This window comes from Bubalus kerabau, chromosome 4, assembly GCF_029407905.1.
Source record: "Bubalus kerabau isolate K-KA32 ecotype Philippines breed swamp buffalo chromosome 4, PCC_UOA_SB_1v2, whole genome shotgun sequence".
Taxonomy (NCBI): domain Eukaryota; kingdom Metazoa; phylum Chordata; class Mammalia; order Artiodactyla; family Bovidae; genus Bubalus; species Bubalus kerabau.
In genome coordinates, this window is record NC_073627.1 from 156921910 (window position 1) to 156937410 (window position 15501).

The window sequence follows — 15501 nt, forward strand, 5'->3', positions numbered from 1 at the left end:
GAAGGGCAGTTCCTAAAATGTGGAAGAGAGAATTTTGCCACTGGAGTTTATTATAAAACGAGAGGGTGAACTGACCTCTCCTATAAATTTTCTTCCCCTGGCTCAAAGGGTCTTGAGTGGAGGGGGGACACCGTTCAGTTTCTTGTTCACTGGTTTTTGCCTTACTTGCTTTAGGTGAGTGAGGCTTCAAAATGCATCTATAACCACACAACCAATTGGGGTCTGTTTTGGAATAAGGTGGACACTCTGGCGGAGAAGGCAATGGCACCCCACTACAATACTTTTGCCTGGAAAATCCCATGGACGGAGGAGTCTGGTAGGCTGCAGTCCATGGGGTCGCTAGAGTCGGACATGACTGAGCGACTTCCCTTTCACTTTTCACTTTCATGCATTGGAGAAGGAAATGGCAACCCACTCCAGTGTTCTTGCCTGGAGAATCCCAGGGACAGGGGAGCCTGGTGGGCTGCCATCTATGGGGTCGCACAGAGTTGGACACGACTGAAGCGACTTAGCAGCAGCAGGACACTCTGGGGCTGGGTTTCACCCCTCATCTCAGGTTATTGGTCAGAAAGTCTCCCTGCCTGCACACAGGGAAGGAGGAAAAGCATTTCTAACCCACCAATTCTACAAATTGGGATGAACTACGACAGCAAACATGGTTTGTTTATGTATATATTTGTCTGTATGATCAGATTTAAGAACATTCTCACAGTGTAAGTGCTCCAGAAATCTTGATGCAAGTGGCTGCAGAGCCAGGAACCTCACCACAGAGGCTCTTGAAGGGAGCTCTATCTGACACCCACCTGGAAGGGGAGCCACCTAAGCCTGCGGTTTCTTGGGTCTCTTTTGAAGCTGGGAGAGGGAGGAGAAAAGAGGAGCCTTGTCAGCTGAGATGTACAAAAACGCAGCCTGTAAAGATATTCGATGCAATTAAAATTGTTGCCTCTCGGGACTTCCCTGGTGGTCCAGTGGCTAAGGATCCACACTCCCAATCCAGGGGGTCCAGGTTCTATCCGTCTACAGGGATCCCTGTAGATAGATCCCTCTACTAGATCCCACATGCCGCAACTAAGAGTTCACAAAAGATCCTGCCTGCTGCAACTAAGACCCAGCACAGTCAAATAAATAAATAATTTTTTTTAATGTGGCCTCCCTTCTCCTGCAATCTCAAAGCCTCACACACTTTTTGCCACAAAATCTGTTTCATGAGCCCAGAAAATCCCCAGCCTGTCCTCCTTGTCCTGTCAACCTGGGACTTTATTTCAATCAATTGGTTATGTTAATTCTTCCAGGAAAACCCACTCAATGAGCACCAGCATGATGCTGGCCTGACAAAGGATGCCTGGTGAATCTGTCTTGGAGAAAATGTCACAGAGCAAAGTCTGCCCACAGAGGGAAAGAGAAACACGCAGGGCACCGTCCTGGCTGCATCCGCTGTCCTTCAGTGGATTCTGTGGTAAGTCATCACCTCCAGGGCCCTCCAGTACAGAAATGCTCCTGGATGACTTCCTTCACTGCAGAGTGATTCTCCCGTCTGACTCGCAGCAGACTGCCGTCATTCACGTTGAGAAGTAATCACACCCTGGGAATGGCCTCAGACCCACTCTCTGAGGTCCTGATTGAAAGGCTGTTGTGTCAGGTGAGCAGCTGTCCTTGCCAGTTTCACTAACTCCACCCACCTCTCTCACCTCTGAGCCTAAACCCTGCCTGAGATCCCCACGCTCTGTCACAGACCATTTAATGACACAATTAATGTTTGCCAGCCTAGATGCCTGGCGAGCTCCAGATGCTTATTGAATGAATGGATGAATGAATGTATTGGTTAATATCCAAAGCCTTGTATCAGCATATGCATCTTACCCCCAAACCGAAGCTGCTTATATGTAACAAATAAAATTATCATGATACCTATGTAAGGGAAAGAGACTAAAGATAATGATTCTTTGTCATTAAGAGGAAAGCAAGAAAGTAAAAGAACGTAAGAAATAAAAATGATTTATCTTCTGACCAATCACTGAGAATGCTAACCCTCAAATCTTAAGACTTTAACCCAGGGATTTACATTTACCTGGAATAACAAGAGATGTATTATATACAATGTATGAGAGAGGCGTGTTTTGCCACGTCCCTAGCCAGTCTTCTCTCTGTTATTCCACAGCCAAAGTTCTCTGTACCCTGTAAACTCACCACTTCCTACAGCCACCAGGAGTCCTCCAGGTCAGCAGAGATTCCAAGTGAGGAAAGGCAGAATTTGGAGAACAAGGAAAGCGATGCAAATGGAACCAGAGATGCCAAGACAGACCATGCGAAACTGAGAGGGAGAGAGCAGAGCTATGGGGAACCAGAGGTGTGGGAGTGGACAGGAGATTTTGGAGGGAGCTTTGGGGAGCAGAGGCAAGGTGAGTTTTCCATGTGTAGTTTGGGACTTTGGAAAGGATCTCCTTAGTTACTTTTCAATGATGTCAGAAAGAAATGGAATTCCTTTTCTTTTCTTTTTTTTAAAATATTTATTTATTTGCCTGCGCTGGGTCAGGTTTCCCTGATAGCTCAGTCAGTAAAGAATCCTCTTGTGATGCAGAAGACCTGGGTTTGATCCCTGGGTTTGGAGAATCCCCAGGAGAAGGGAATGGCAACCCACTCCAGTATTTTTGCCTGGGAAATCCCCATGGACAGAGGAACCTGGCAGGCTACAGTCCGTGGGGTCCCAAACACGACTAAAACCACCACCGCACGCGCCGGGTCTTCTTGGCAGCATGCTAGACCTTCGATCTTCATTGCAGCATGTGGGCTTTTTTTAGTTGAGGCAAACTCTTAGTTGCAGCATGTGGAATCTAGTTCCCTGACCAGTGATTGACCCCCGGTCCCCTGCATTGGGAGCATAGAGCCTTAGCCACTGGACCACCAGTGAAGTCCCCTCCTTTTCAATTACTATTGCCTACAAGCAGTTGTTCTTTGAAGGAGAGTCTGTGCCCACAGGATACTGGATTACAGATGGCTTTCATATGGAGTAGAGAGCTTTCATCCAGGATTTTTAGACCTAAAATTCACATCTAGCTGCACCTGGATTAAAATCATCCTTTTAGATCCTAATCCAGGCCACATCATCACTGCTCCCCATCCATGGTGTGAAGCGTTTGGGTCCAACCAGGCACAAGCATTTTCATTCTCGTGCTTCAGTGGCAAAGGCAGAGAGGTGTTGTAGGAGTAATACTGGACATGCAATTACAACTGCGGAGACATTGTCGAAGTTAGAAATTATGTTGAAAGCAGAAAGCTAGATGTACACAGCATTTTGTCAGTTCACTAAATTCAATAAAAATTTCAAAGAGATCGTCCTGGTGGCATTACAAACTTAAAATGGACACTTCTCAACTCTCAGGCAAACAAGCAGTTTGAACACCTGCATATAATTTAACTCCTTGACAGAGTCATTAAAATGACAATGAAGGGATTTTTTAAATGATGGGAAAACAGAGGGAACAAGAAATGTTTGGAAGCTCTTAAAGTGACAGGGGTGGTGGCTGCCTCTACAGGCACACGCACACATAACACACACACACATACACACACACACGGAAGATCCTGGCCAGCACTAGGGAAGCAGAAACCTACTGGTTTTAGCCGGGAATCCTGAAGACCTGAGACCTGGCAGCTCCAGAAACCCCTTGAGAGGGACACACAGCACCCACGAGGACTGGGGTCTGTACATGAAATCAGACCTGGATTCCCTTCCCTGGTGGCTCATACGGTAAAGAATCTGCCTGCCCTCTGCCTGCAGGAGACACTGGCTTGATCCCTGGGTTGTGAAGATCCTATGGCGAAGGGAATAGCCACCCACTCCAGTATTTTTGCCTGGAGAATTCCATGGACAGAGGAGCCTGGCAGGCTACAGTTCATGGGGTCACAGAGTCAGACATGACTGAGGGACTAACACAACAACAGATTACCTCTACCCTGTTACCCTGGGTGTCCCACCTCACCCAGAGGTGGCTGGTGGTCTTTCACGGTGGGAGAGACACAGTTGAAGGCGGGGTGCTGAAGCGAACTCCAGGAAATCAGGGGGAAAATGTGCTCTCTCTGCCAGCCCCCAGTCCTCTCCTGCCAGTGGGGATGGGAGGGTGTTACCTGATCAATGTGACCAGCCCAGGAAGAAAGTCTCACTGGCAAAACAGCCCAGGAAGATCACTCTAAAGGGAACTCAAAGTTAGCAAGCCCACTGGGGTTCCATCTGGTCCCCACAAACCCCATCAGTGTCCTGTGAAGAGATAGGAAGATCCTGCTTTCATGGAATTAGAACAAAACACTATGAGAGAAGAAAAGAAAGGAAGGGAGGACAGAAAGACTCAGAAAACAAATGTGATGTGAGTATGGTATGTGTGTTTGTGGTATGTGTGGTGTGAATGTAGTGTGTGTACGTGTGTGTGGTGTTGTCTGTGTGTGGCATGTGTCTGTGTGTAGTATGTGGTGTTTGCATGTGATTTGTTTGTGTGTGGTGTGTAGTGTGTGTGTCTGTGGTGTATATGTGGTATGCTTTTTGTGTGTGTGGTGTTTGTGTGCTGTTTATGGTGAGTGTGTGGTGTGTCTGTGTGATGTGTAGTATGTGCATGTGGTGTGGTATAGTATGTGTGATATTGTTCATAACTGGTGTGCATGTGATGTGTGGTGTGCATCTGTGTGTGCAGTGTGTGATGTTTGTGTGTGGTATGTATCCATGTATGGTGTATAGTGTGTGATGTGTATGTGGTATATATGTGGTGTGGTGTTTGTGTGTTGTGTGTGTGTCCACATGTTCTCCCAGTGGCTGCCCCACACAAGCACACAATCTTTCTCAAGTGAAATTGCTGCGGAGACCTCCTGGGATTTGCACATGGTTCTGCACAAAACTGAGTGGCTGGACCTCCCCAGGCTGCAGCTAATACTTCCTGCTTATTGGGCAGCCCAGGTGTGAGAAAAGATGCCACAATTATAGGCTCAGTGTAAATGATTTCACAAAATTTAGTAGACAGACACCTCGTAGAGCAGTGCTTTTGTAAAATCAGCATACACAGAGAGACCCAGGAATTTCGATGGAATGCAGGCTAGGGTGGGGCCACTACTGTGGTCTGAATATTCTTGCGCCCCTAAAATTCACATGTGGAAACCCTAACCCCCAATGTGCTACTTTGGTGCAGCTGTGGGGTGGCCTCTGCCGGGACCTCTCCCTCCCTCCAGGTGCTGAATGCTTTCCACACACACAACCCCATGCAGCACCCAAGCTGAAAGCAACGTGATGCTCCAACCTCAGGGGTAACCACGGTGCTTGGGCTCCGTCATGGCAACTAATGAGCATGTTTACCAGAAGGAACTTACCTACACTTTTTAAGAAGTCTGGTTGTGGTTAACACACACACACACACACACACACACACACACACAAAACATGCATGCATATGTGTGCATCCACCCACCAGGATGTTACACCTACAAGAAATGCCCACACCCCCTCCCAAAATGTGTGATTTGAATTACTATAATCCGATCTTAAATTATTTCATCACAAAAAAGCAGTGGTAACCATTGTTGTTGCTATTCAGTCATGTCCGAATCTTTGTGACCAGATGGACTGCAGCATGCCAGGTTTCCCTGTCCTTCACCATCTCCCAGAGTTTGCTCAAACTCATGTTCACTGAGTAAGTGATGCCATCCAACCATCTCATCCTCTGTTGCCCCCATCTCCTCTTGCCTTCAATCTTTTCCAGCATCATAGTCTTTTCCAATGAGTCTTCTCTTCACATCAGATGACCAAAGTATTGGAGCTTCAGCTTCAGCATCAGTCCTTCCAATGAATATTCAGGGATGACTTCCTTTAAGATTGACTGGTTTGATCTCTTTGCTGTCCAAGGGATTCGCAAGAGTCTTCTCCAGCATCACAGTTCAAAAGCATTAATTCTTCAGTGCTCAGCCTGCTTTATGGTCCAACTCTCACATCCGTACATGACTACTAGAAAAATCATAGCTTTGACTAGACGGACCTTTGTCAGCCAAGTGATGTCTCTGCTTCTCAGCCTTTTGGATAAGATCAAGTGGTAACCATGTGATATGATAAAGAGAGTAGCTAACACCATGGTACTGGGGAAAATACCAAAATTAAGTGAAATATGCCATCTTTTGTTTTGAGAGGAAAACTGTACTTTTATGCTTTATTTCTGGGACAAATCATGACCAGGTTAGCTTCATCAAATATATCTTTAGCCAATCCATGGGGAACCTGACTGACGGTGGGGAGAGCACATCAAGGTGACTGTGCTGTGGAGTTCCCTGGCCCTGATATAATTAACCAGTGACACAGCCTCACCCTCTTGGATTCAACTCTCACATTCTGGGTTACCTGAGTAGCCCAGCAGCCTTCTTCACTTCACCCAGCGTTGCTCTACAGAGGGCCTCCTTAGGGGATGTGGGGGCTCCTGGGTCCTACAAGGGACAGCTTTGCTCCAGATCCCTGGTGAGGGACCCAGTGAGCCAAGTGGGTTGGCAGATGGGAACTGGGCTAGAGGTGGGTGCCTGGTATTTCACGACTCCAATCACGTGGATCAGATCACGGCTGGCCACCTCCAGCAGACAGGCACTGCACACATCCCTCCTGTTATCAGCAAAGATACACACAACTGTATATAAAATAGATAACCAACAAGGACCTACCGAATAGCACAGGGAATCCTACTCAATATCTTATAATAACCTTATAATAATAATACAATAATCTTATAAAATATAATAATCTTATAATAAGGGAAAATGTTAAAAAAGAATATATGTATATTTGTATACGTGTCCGACTCTGTGTGACCCCATAGACAGCAGCCCACCAGGCTTCCCCGTCCCTGGGATTCTCCAGGCAAGAACACTGGAGTGGGTTGCCATTTCCTTCTCCAATGCATGAAAGTGAAAAGTGAAAGTGAAGTCACTCAGTTGTGTCCGACTCTAGCGACCCCATGGACTGCAGCCTACCAGGCTCCTCCATCCATGGAATTTTCCAGGCAAGAGTACTGGAGTGGGGTGCCATTGCCTTCTTCGATGTATAAATGAATCACTTTGTTGTACACCTGAAACTAACACAACATTGTAAATCAACTACATTTCAATAGAAATTCTAAAAAATGAAAGATTGTGTGTGAACTTTTGTCTACCTGGGTTAATCAGCATCTTTTAGAAGATGGGGAGATTTGATCTTGAAGATATGAGTATGCAGCCTTGAAATTTTCTTTTCTAAGATATGATGCTACTAAAAGTGTAAGAAAACAAACAGAAGAAAAAGTCCCAAGAAGACCTGTAATTAAAAACTATCCCTTTTGAAAAACAAAACAAAGTGTTTGAGAATTGTATTTCTCAAGTGCTTCACTTTCCTCATAAAGTCACTTGGTTTGAAAGAAGGAAATCAGAGGGCTCCAGGTACAGATAGGTGTGTTTATTAAAGCAAAAAGACTGTACAAACTTTAGTAACAAATATAGTCATGAGAGCGTATCATTAAAATAAAGACATCTCTTGTGAACCTCCCCTCCCATTCCCTTCCCCATTCTACCCCTCTAGGTTGATACAGAGCCCCTATTTGATTTTCCTGAGCCATATAGCAAATTCCCATTATCTATCTATTTTACATATGGTAATGCAAGTTTCCAGGGGAGGGAGGTTCAAAAGGGAAGGGATATACGTATACCTATGGCTGAAACATGTTGAGGTTTGACAGAAAACAAGAAAATTCTGTAAAGCAATTATCCTTCAATTAAAAAAAATAAAAGGAAAATAAAGACATCTCCAGAAAAAAAAAGTATCAATAAATATGCCATTTTACCTGAAGAGCTTGTATAATAAATACGTGTTTTGCATAGATTTCCAATAGCTCATTGTGAACACACTTAAGCTCATGTGGAGAAAGCTATGCTAAGAATAATAAAAATAACTACCAACAAAGCTAGAGGGAGGGCATTCCCTGAGCAACATTTTCTTTCCATCACAGATGAGTGCTTCTGCTCTTAAAGAAACCACCAACACAGAGAAACAGGATGCTCTTCTTCTCTGCCGGGTTGAGGCTGCAGCAACAGGAGTGACTGCACACCTGTCCGGGCGCCCTGGAGACCCGCCCTCTGCTCAACCGGAGAAATTCTGGAAGATGTCCGCTGCCTCCACCCAGTTCTGGAAGCAGGCCAGCCCCCGCTCCCGGATCTGCTTCCGCCCTTTGTCGGTGATGACCTCCCCGCTGGGCTTCAGGATCACAAGCCTGGGGATGGCCGTGATGTGGTACCTGGTCCTCAGCTCGCTGTGGGAGAGAAGAGGGCGGCAGAGGGTCAGTGTGGGACAGGCCAGGCCGCCGCACGTCTGCAGGGACCGGCGCCTCCCCAGAGCCAGCTGAGCCCGCAAAGCCTTAGCACCCAGCCCGCCCGGTGAGCCCTCCCACTGGGCTGAGGATTCCTGTGGGCTCTTCTTGCTGCTGGCTGGTTCTCAGCCAATGCTGTCCCAGAGGAGCATCCGGTGATGGAACCGTTCTGCATCTGTGCTACTCAGCGTCATAGCCATGGTCACCCGTGATGACTGAGCACTTGAAATCTGGCTGGTGAGCCTGAGGAATTGAATTTTTGGTTTTAGTTCATTTTATTTGTTTGTTTATGTATTTTCTGGCTGTGCCAAGCGGCTTGCAGGATCTTAGTTCCCCAACCAGGGATTGAACCCAGCCATGGAAGTAAGAGCACCAAGTCATAACCACTAGAAAGTGAAAAGAAAGTGAAGTCGCTCAGTAGTGTCTAACTCTTTGAGACCCTATGGACTGTAGCCTACCAGGCTCCTCTGTCCATGGGATTTTCCAGGCAAGAATACTGGAGTGGGTTGCCGTTTCCTTCTTCAGGGGATCTTCCCGACTCAGGGATCAAACCTGGGTCTCCTGCACTGCAGGCAGATGCTTTACCCACTAAGACATGAGGGAAGTTGACCACTAGACCACCAGGGAATTCCCTATTTCAGTCTATTTTAAATTTAAGTAGTCACATGTAGCTAGTGGCTGCCGAATGACACAGTGTAATTTTAAACCCACAAATAACCCAATAAATTTGGATCCTTCCTACATCTCAAGAGGTTTAAATACATCAGGTACCTATAATGGTAAAAGTTAAAATTCCATAAGTTTTAGACAAATGCAAAGGCTTACTAGACTTTCTACCCTGTAAATTCAAGGACATGCTGATTAACATTATGGGTGAAACATTTTACCTTCACATGTAATAACCCCTTGTGTGACCATTTTACAAAATTATTTGTATTCATTTAGGGAAAGGAGTGTCTGCCTTCTCAGTTTTGCAAATCTCCCCATAACCTTCACAGGGATTATCGCCCTCAGGACAGGACAGCTGGGTGCAAATCCCGTCCTGTTACCAGCTTGCCAGGGCCTCAGGTTAGCAGTAATCTGATTTCCCTTATCTGTCGCCCTCAGGGTTGTGAAACTGAAAGGAAGAAGAAATGCATTTGAGACCCTCCTGTTACCAAACCTCCCCTGTGACACCTCCATCAGGTCCTTCCTGCTGCTTTCTGGTATCCTGCTCCAAGACAAATCTTAATTCACACTGGAAAAAAAAAAAAAAAACAGTATCTACACCCAACAGAGAAAATATGCCTTGCTTTCACGCATCTATGAAATGGTGACAACACCAGCCATGTTGCTGGTCATAAAGGGATCTTAATAAGTTTCAAGTAATCAGTGCAGATCGCTTAATCAGACCATAACATAATGGAACTGGAAAGCAACAAGCAATAATTTTTGGAATGAGTTAAAAACTAAATAACCATATGTCATCTATGAAATTGTAAAGCAGACTTACAAAATAATTAGAACAGGGCAATATGGAATATACTATGGGTCCCAAGCTATAGGCACAATTAGACACAGAGAGTTATCTTACATATTCTTGTCCAAAACTAAAAGGCCTCTATACAGATGAGTTCTGTGTTTAATTCAAGAAACCAGAAAAACAATGATGAAGCAATTATAGAGAAAGTAGAAAGAAGGCAAAAGAAGACAGAGGACAGAAATCACTGGACTAGGAAATGAATCCACATGGGGTGAGCAACAAAACAAAACCCGGTTCTTAGACTAAGAAACAGAGAAAAGCTCTATCGAGATTGAGAAGGAAAAAGGGACCACACAGGGACATCAGGAGTCAGGCAGGCCTTCGAGGAGTGAGGAGGAGGTCTGAAGACATTTCATTGCTCCAGCTTCTCTTCAGAGAATCACCCAGTGTGGACCCTACATCCCCACCCTGGCAGCCTCTGCCTGGTGACAGGTGTTACCCTGGAACTATGAGGTCATCTCTGTCTCCTCTGGGAGCTGCGTCCAGAGAGACTAGACCAAGCCTCAGAAAGGAAAGCCTTGTTGCTGGGCAGAATGAAGTGATAACTCAGCATTTTAACCATTTCAGGGAAATGTGAGAGTCCATTCCCTCCTCACCCTGCATTCAGTTGAAGCACTGGCTCCCTCCCTTCATCTAAAGCAGCGCATCCTTATCCCTGGCACAACTGCTTCTGGGTTGTCATGGCAACTTCTGGCTCCAGTCTCTTTCCATCTCGGCCACTGGTAGCCAGGCTGTTACCGAGCAAATCTCTCTACTTGCTTCAAGTATCCATCAAACAAGTGCCCTGCAGGTGCCAAGCCCTGAACAATGTCTAGTTCAACCTCTGGGACTACAGAGACCACCGCCCCCACCAGACACACACTCCGACAACAGGAGTGGCGCTGGCTCAAGCTATGGAGGGCATAGGCCTCAGGGGCCAGACATGTGCCCTGTGTCCCCAGGGGCACAAAGGGAGAGCTCCTAGGAAGAGAAGTGGGAGGCTCCAGGGTTGGAGGATGCCACATGTGTAAGACCTTTGGAGGTGGGAAAGTGTGTGGAGTATTCTGGCATATTAGTTGTCAAGTCTGACCAGAACACAGATGTAAACGAGACAACAAGAAATAAAATGAGTGAGGGTCAAATACTGGAGGGGGATGTGTGAGACATGGACTGAGTGGGTCTTGCATTCCTGGCAGCATGCAACAGAAATTCCTGCTGGCAAAGTCAGGGATTTTTCTTTATTCCTTACTTGGCTCATAAAAAGAGGGAGGGAAGGCAGGACAGAATCTGTCTTCAATGCTGCCCCCTTGCTCAGACCTCTCGCCCAGCTGCACACACAGGCATCAAGGCAGGACCTGAGAGCCCACCCTGGGCCCCCACTGCCCCTCACTATAGGCACATCACTAGATATTTGCCTCTCTAGGCAGAAGGGTGGTGCTTGGGTTTGGGTCTTGTGTGCATTCTTCACTGGACAGCCAAGATCTGACCAAGCTTGAGGTGAGCGGTTCTAGAAAGTTTCTTCTTGCAGTTGCATCTCCATCATCACCGCCTCCAGCCATGCCCAGGGTAAGCTTAGCAGGGTGGAATGCCTCTGTGGTGATCTACCACCTCCTGAGCCTAAGGCAAACCTTCCCAAGTGGTGCTAGTGGTAAAGAACTGATCTGCAAATGTAGGAGACATAAAAGATGTGGTTTCAATCCCTGGATTGGGAAGATCCCCTGGAGAAGGAAATGGCTACCCACTCCAGTATTCTTGCCTGGGAGAATCCCCTGGACAGAGGAGTCTGGCAGGCTATAGGGTCGCAAAGAGTCACACACGAACTGAAGCGACTTAGTATGCATGGACGCATGAGCCTCAGGCAGGTCATCAGAAAACCAGAGAACAGCAGATGACACATGTGGACCACTGAAAAAAGACAGCCCGGGTCCCTCACCTTCTCACAGCACCAAGAAGAATGTCATGCTCTGCACATATTGAGAACTTCTCAAAAGGCCTCCTGGAGGCTTCCTACATTCTTTAGTTCTCCTTGGTGGCTGTTACTTCCATTTTTGCTCACGATCTGATTTCAAAATGCAGGCTTGGATAAGCAAAATTTAGGGCTTAGCTCCAAGAATTTCCCACAGAATACCACATTTCCTAATTTATACATTGCAATGACAGGATTAACAAAGTTCAGTCTGTGAAGGGGAGGCCCCGGGAACTAACTTCTCCCCAAACTGCTGCCTCCCACCCTGCCCCCGCCAACCCTGATCAGATTCCTCCTAGGTGAGGCTGCAGCCGGAGATGGCCAGGGCCTAGTGCAGCCCCATGCCGGGCCCTAAACAGCTCAGCACCTGCAGTGGACCAAATAGGCCTTGACCAGTTAATCCAGGAAGCAGAGAGCACGCTGTAAGCACCCCTAACCCCACCCTTATCCCCACCCCTAGCAAGGCTGTCCTGAGGCTCAGTGTCCCCTGGGAGAGGAAGCTGGAGCAGAAAGGACTGGCTCCAGAGCCAGGGGCACCCATCTCTGCACTTCAATAGCACACCTGTGAAATGGGCAACACGGAAAGTGCCGCTACACAACCAGCTGGCTTAGCTCTGAATGCGTGCATCAGTGCAGTTCTCATCCATCACGTGCCATGTCATTAAACTCAACAACTGAATACCTTGCCTACAGTCACCCCACAAATAGATCCCACAACTGAACTCTGCCAGGGGCCTGAGCTCTTTGCTTGATTACTAACACTGTCACTTTCAAAAATAAGTGTATTCTTTCAAAAGCGGTGTGTAACTTGAACGCTAAGCAAATCAAAACTCCTTTTACAACCACCACTAGATGTGAAGCTATAAGAACTTTCAACCAAGTAAATCATGGTCATTTGGATGTATCATGGATGACTTTTCCTAGTCCTGCCTTGAGTGAGGCCTTGGAAAGCAGGTAACCTCCCTTGAAGGGTCTGGGCCTCACCTCTTGCTTGGCATCAGCAAAAGCATGTGCTGGGGAAAAATTACTCCTCCAGGGAACTTTCCAAAGTTAGCTTTCATTTTTAAGTGTCCAGAAGGAAAACCGTTTCAGAATAATTAATTTGGGAGAACGCCACAATTGAATACTAATTCCCAGAAAAATGTACCACGTGGTGCTATTAAAAAAAAAAAAATCCAGAAATTCACCTCCATATCTGTTAAGGGGATGGTGGGGTAATGCACTTGGTGAAGAACAATTAACCTCAGTCCGGACTCTTACACCACAGGTGACCCCAACATGCCAGACAATCGGTGCCTGTGCCCCACTTCCCTCTTCCAATCCTCCACAAAGTCCTCCCATGTCCTCTCTCTTCCCTAACACACCACCCCCCCACCTTCTCCCTTCTCCCCTCCATAGATCCCATGACCACAGCCAACAGAACACCAGGGCTGGGACTTCCCTGGTGGTACAGTGGTTAAGATTCTGAGCTAGAAGCTCAGAATTCTAGTGCAGGGGCTGTGGGCTCAATCCATGGTTGGGAAACTAAGATTCCACATGGTACACAGAATGGCATAAAAAAAAAAAAAATGAAATGAAAAAAAAAAAAAAATAGAGCGCTAGGGTCAATTTCTAGTTTGTTCACAAATTCCGAAATCCATGTCACATATTTTTCTAAAAGCAAGGGTGGGACAAGATCCCTTCAGAGAGCATGGATTTTTGTCACCTCTGACATCTGTCTCAAGAGTCCAGGAAGGTGCTTCTTCTTACAGGTATAGGAGCAGGAGAACCTTTATGAAATTTCGGTCACTGACGATAAAACTGAAATTGCAACCTGGCTTGCAGTAGGGTTCCTCCAGGACTTGAGTCCTGACCCTTCTCCCCAGCACCTGGTACCCAGGCCCAGGCTCCTGGGACAAGGTAGTCCACCCATAGTCTCCAGTTCTGACCTGAGCATCCATTCTGGATCTCCCTCTCCTACTCTCCAGATAAGGGTCAGTGTCTTCCCTGTGCAGTGCCTGTGTGCTCAATGCTGTGTCCGAATCTTTGAGGACCCTACGACCTGTAGCCCGCCGGGCTCCTCTGTCCATGGGATTCTCCAGGCAAGAATACTGGAGTGGGTTGCCATTTCCTCAGGCGGGGGATCTTCCCAACCCACAGATGGAACCTGCGGCGATCGTGTCTCCTGCATTGGCAGGCAGATTCTTGACAGTTGAGGCACCTGGGAAGCCCTCCCTGCATAGTAGGGTGCAGCACCTCAGGGCAGTGATTACTCGAGTGGGCTCCCTGCCGGAGAATAATCATCACCAGAACTCATACATTCAGATTCCCAGAGCCTCAGATCTACTGAGCCAAAGTCGAGGGTGGACCAAGATCCGCGCCCACCGAGTTCCCCGTCAGCCAACGCTAGAGCCTCCCTGGGAAGCCAAAGCAAAGAGGCTCAAACACGAAAGGGTGGAGATGGAGGCTATCAAAGAGGCATTCAGAGTTGGGAGAAGCCCGGAGAAGAGGGATTGGGGTGGGGGTTGGTGTGGGAGCTCACAGCACCTCCCACACACACGGTCTCCACTCACTGCCGGTAGGGGTCGTGGAAGGGCAGCGCCAGCCAGGCACCATGCAGTTCCTGCATGAATTCCAGCATTTCCTGCGCGCTGCCGTCGGCGGACACGAAGACCACCTCGAAGGGCGCCGGCGGCCGCGCCTCGTCCACGAGCTCCTCGTAGAAGTCGCAGAGCAGCGGCGTGAAGTCGCGGCTGGGCGCGCACCGGCCCGCGGCGAAGTATAGCGCCACCACCTTGTTCTGCAGCGCCGCCTCGGCCTCCACCCACGCGCCGTCGCAGGTCACCAGGCGCCGCCCGCCCAGCACGTCCACCATGGCCGGGCGCGGGGACACCTGCGGGGGAGGACACCTGCGGCAGAAGGACACCTGAGGGGAGAGGTGGGGCGGTGAGCGCGGGGCCTGGATCCTAGCGGAGGAACGTCCCTGGGTGAATGAACTCAGGTGGCTGATCCCTGCGGGGGAACGGTCACCTGCGGGCGGGCAGCGATGCCTGGCTCCCTTCGCACCGCTGGGCGCCCGGACCTCGGCACCAGCCTGAGCCTCGGCTCCCGGCGGGAGCAGGGACGTCCGCGCTGGGGTAAGGGGGAACACTCACAAACACCCGCGACCCCAGGTGTAGCGGCCGTAGCACCAACAACCCCAGCACCAGCCTCCAGGGAATCGAGCCGCCCCGCCCCTGCCCCGCCCCCTTCTGCCTCTGCCCCGCCCCCTCCTGCCTCGGCGCCCCGCCCCACTCCTTCCTCCGCGACTCTCTGCACGTCCCACCTACCTGCGCAGCTGTGTCCTGCGCTGCTCGCTGCTCGTCGCCTCCGCGCTCCTGGGCGACGCACTCTTCTCTGCACCCTCGCATGCCCTCCCCCTCCGCGCCCTCCCCTGGGCCCCTCCCGCCGCGCCCTCCCCTGGGCCCCTCCCGCCGCGCCCTCGCCCTAAGTCCCCGGGGCGCTCGCCCCACTTGGCGCTCAGTCCCTTCCCACCTGCCCCAGGAGTCCCACCAGCGAGGAAAGGTAAGAGCGGTTCGATCTGTAGGGGGCAGGGATCCAGCGTTGGGGAGACCTGGGCCCTGTTCTTTCTCGAGGTTTGCTCCGAAGTACTGCGCCCTGGCAGAGAGGGTTCCTGCAAGAAATTAGGGGCGGTTCTTAAAGAA

General features: G+C 48.8%; 1 protein-coding gene across 1 annotated transcript; it reads right to left on the minus strand.

The window, feature by feature from the left end:
- Positions 1 to 7434: 7434 nt before the first annotated feature.
- Positions 7435 to 14839, minus strand: NXNL2 (nucleoredoxin like 2). Its single transcript, XM_055580315.1, has 2 exons — positions 14371 to 14839; positions 7435 to 8294 (listed from the first exon to the last, which is right to left on the minus strand). Exons 1-2 carry the CDS (start codon positions 14670 to 14672, stop codon positions 8126 to 8128), a joined length of 471 nt encoding a protein of 156 aa, XP_055436290.1. The 5' UTR covers positions 14673 to 14839; the 3' UTR covers positions 7435 to 8125.
- Positions 14840 to 15501: the final 662 nt, after the last annotated feature.

Coding starts and splice junctions, on each gene's coding strand:
- NXNL2 (XM_055580315.1), bottom strand. CDS start 14,672: ATGGTGGACGTGCTGGGCGGGCGGCGCCTGGTGACCTGCGACGGCGCG. Junction 8,295..14,370: donor TTCCACGACCCCTACCGGCA/GTGAGTGGAGAC, acceptor TCTCTCCCACAG/CGAGCTGAGGACCAGGTACC.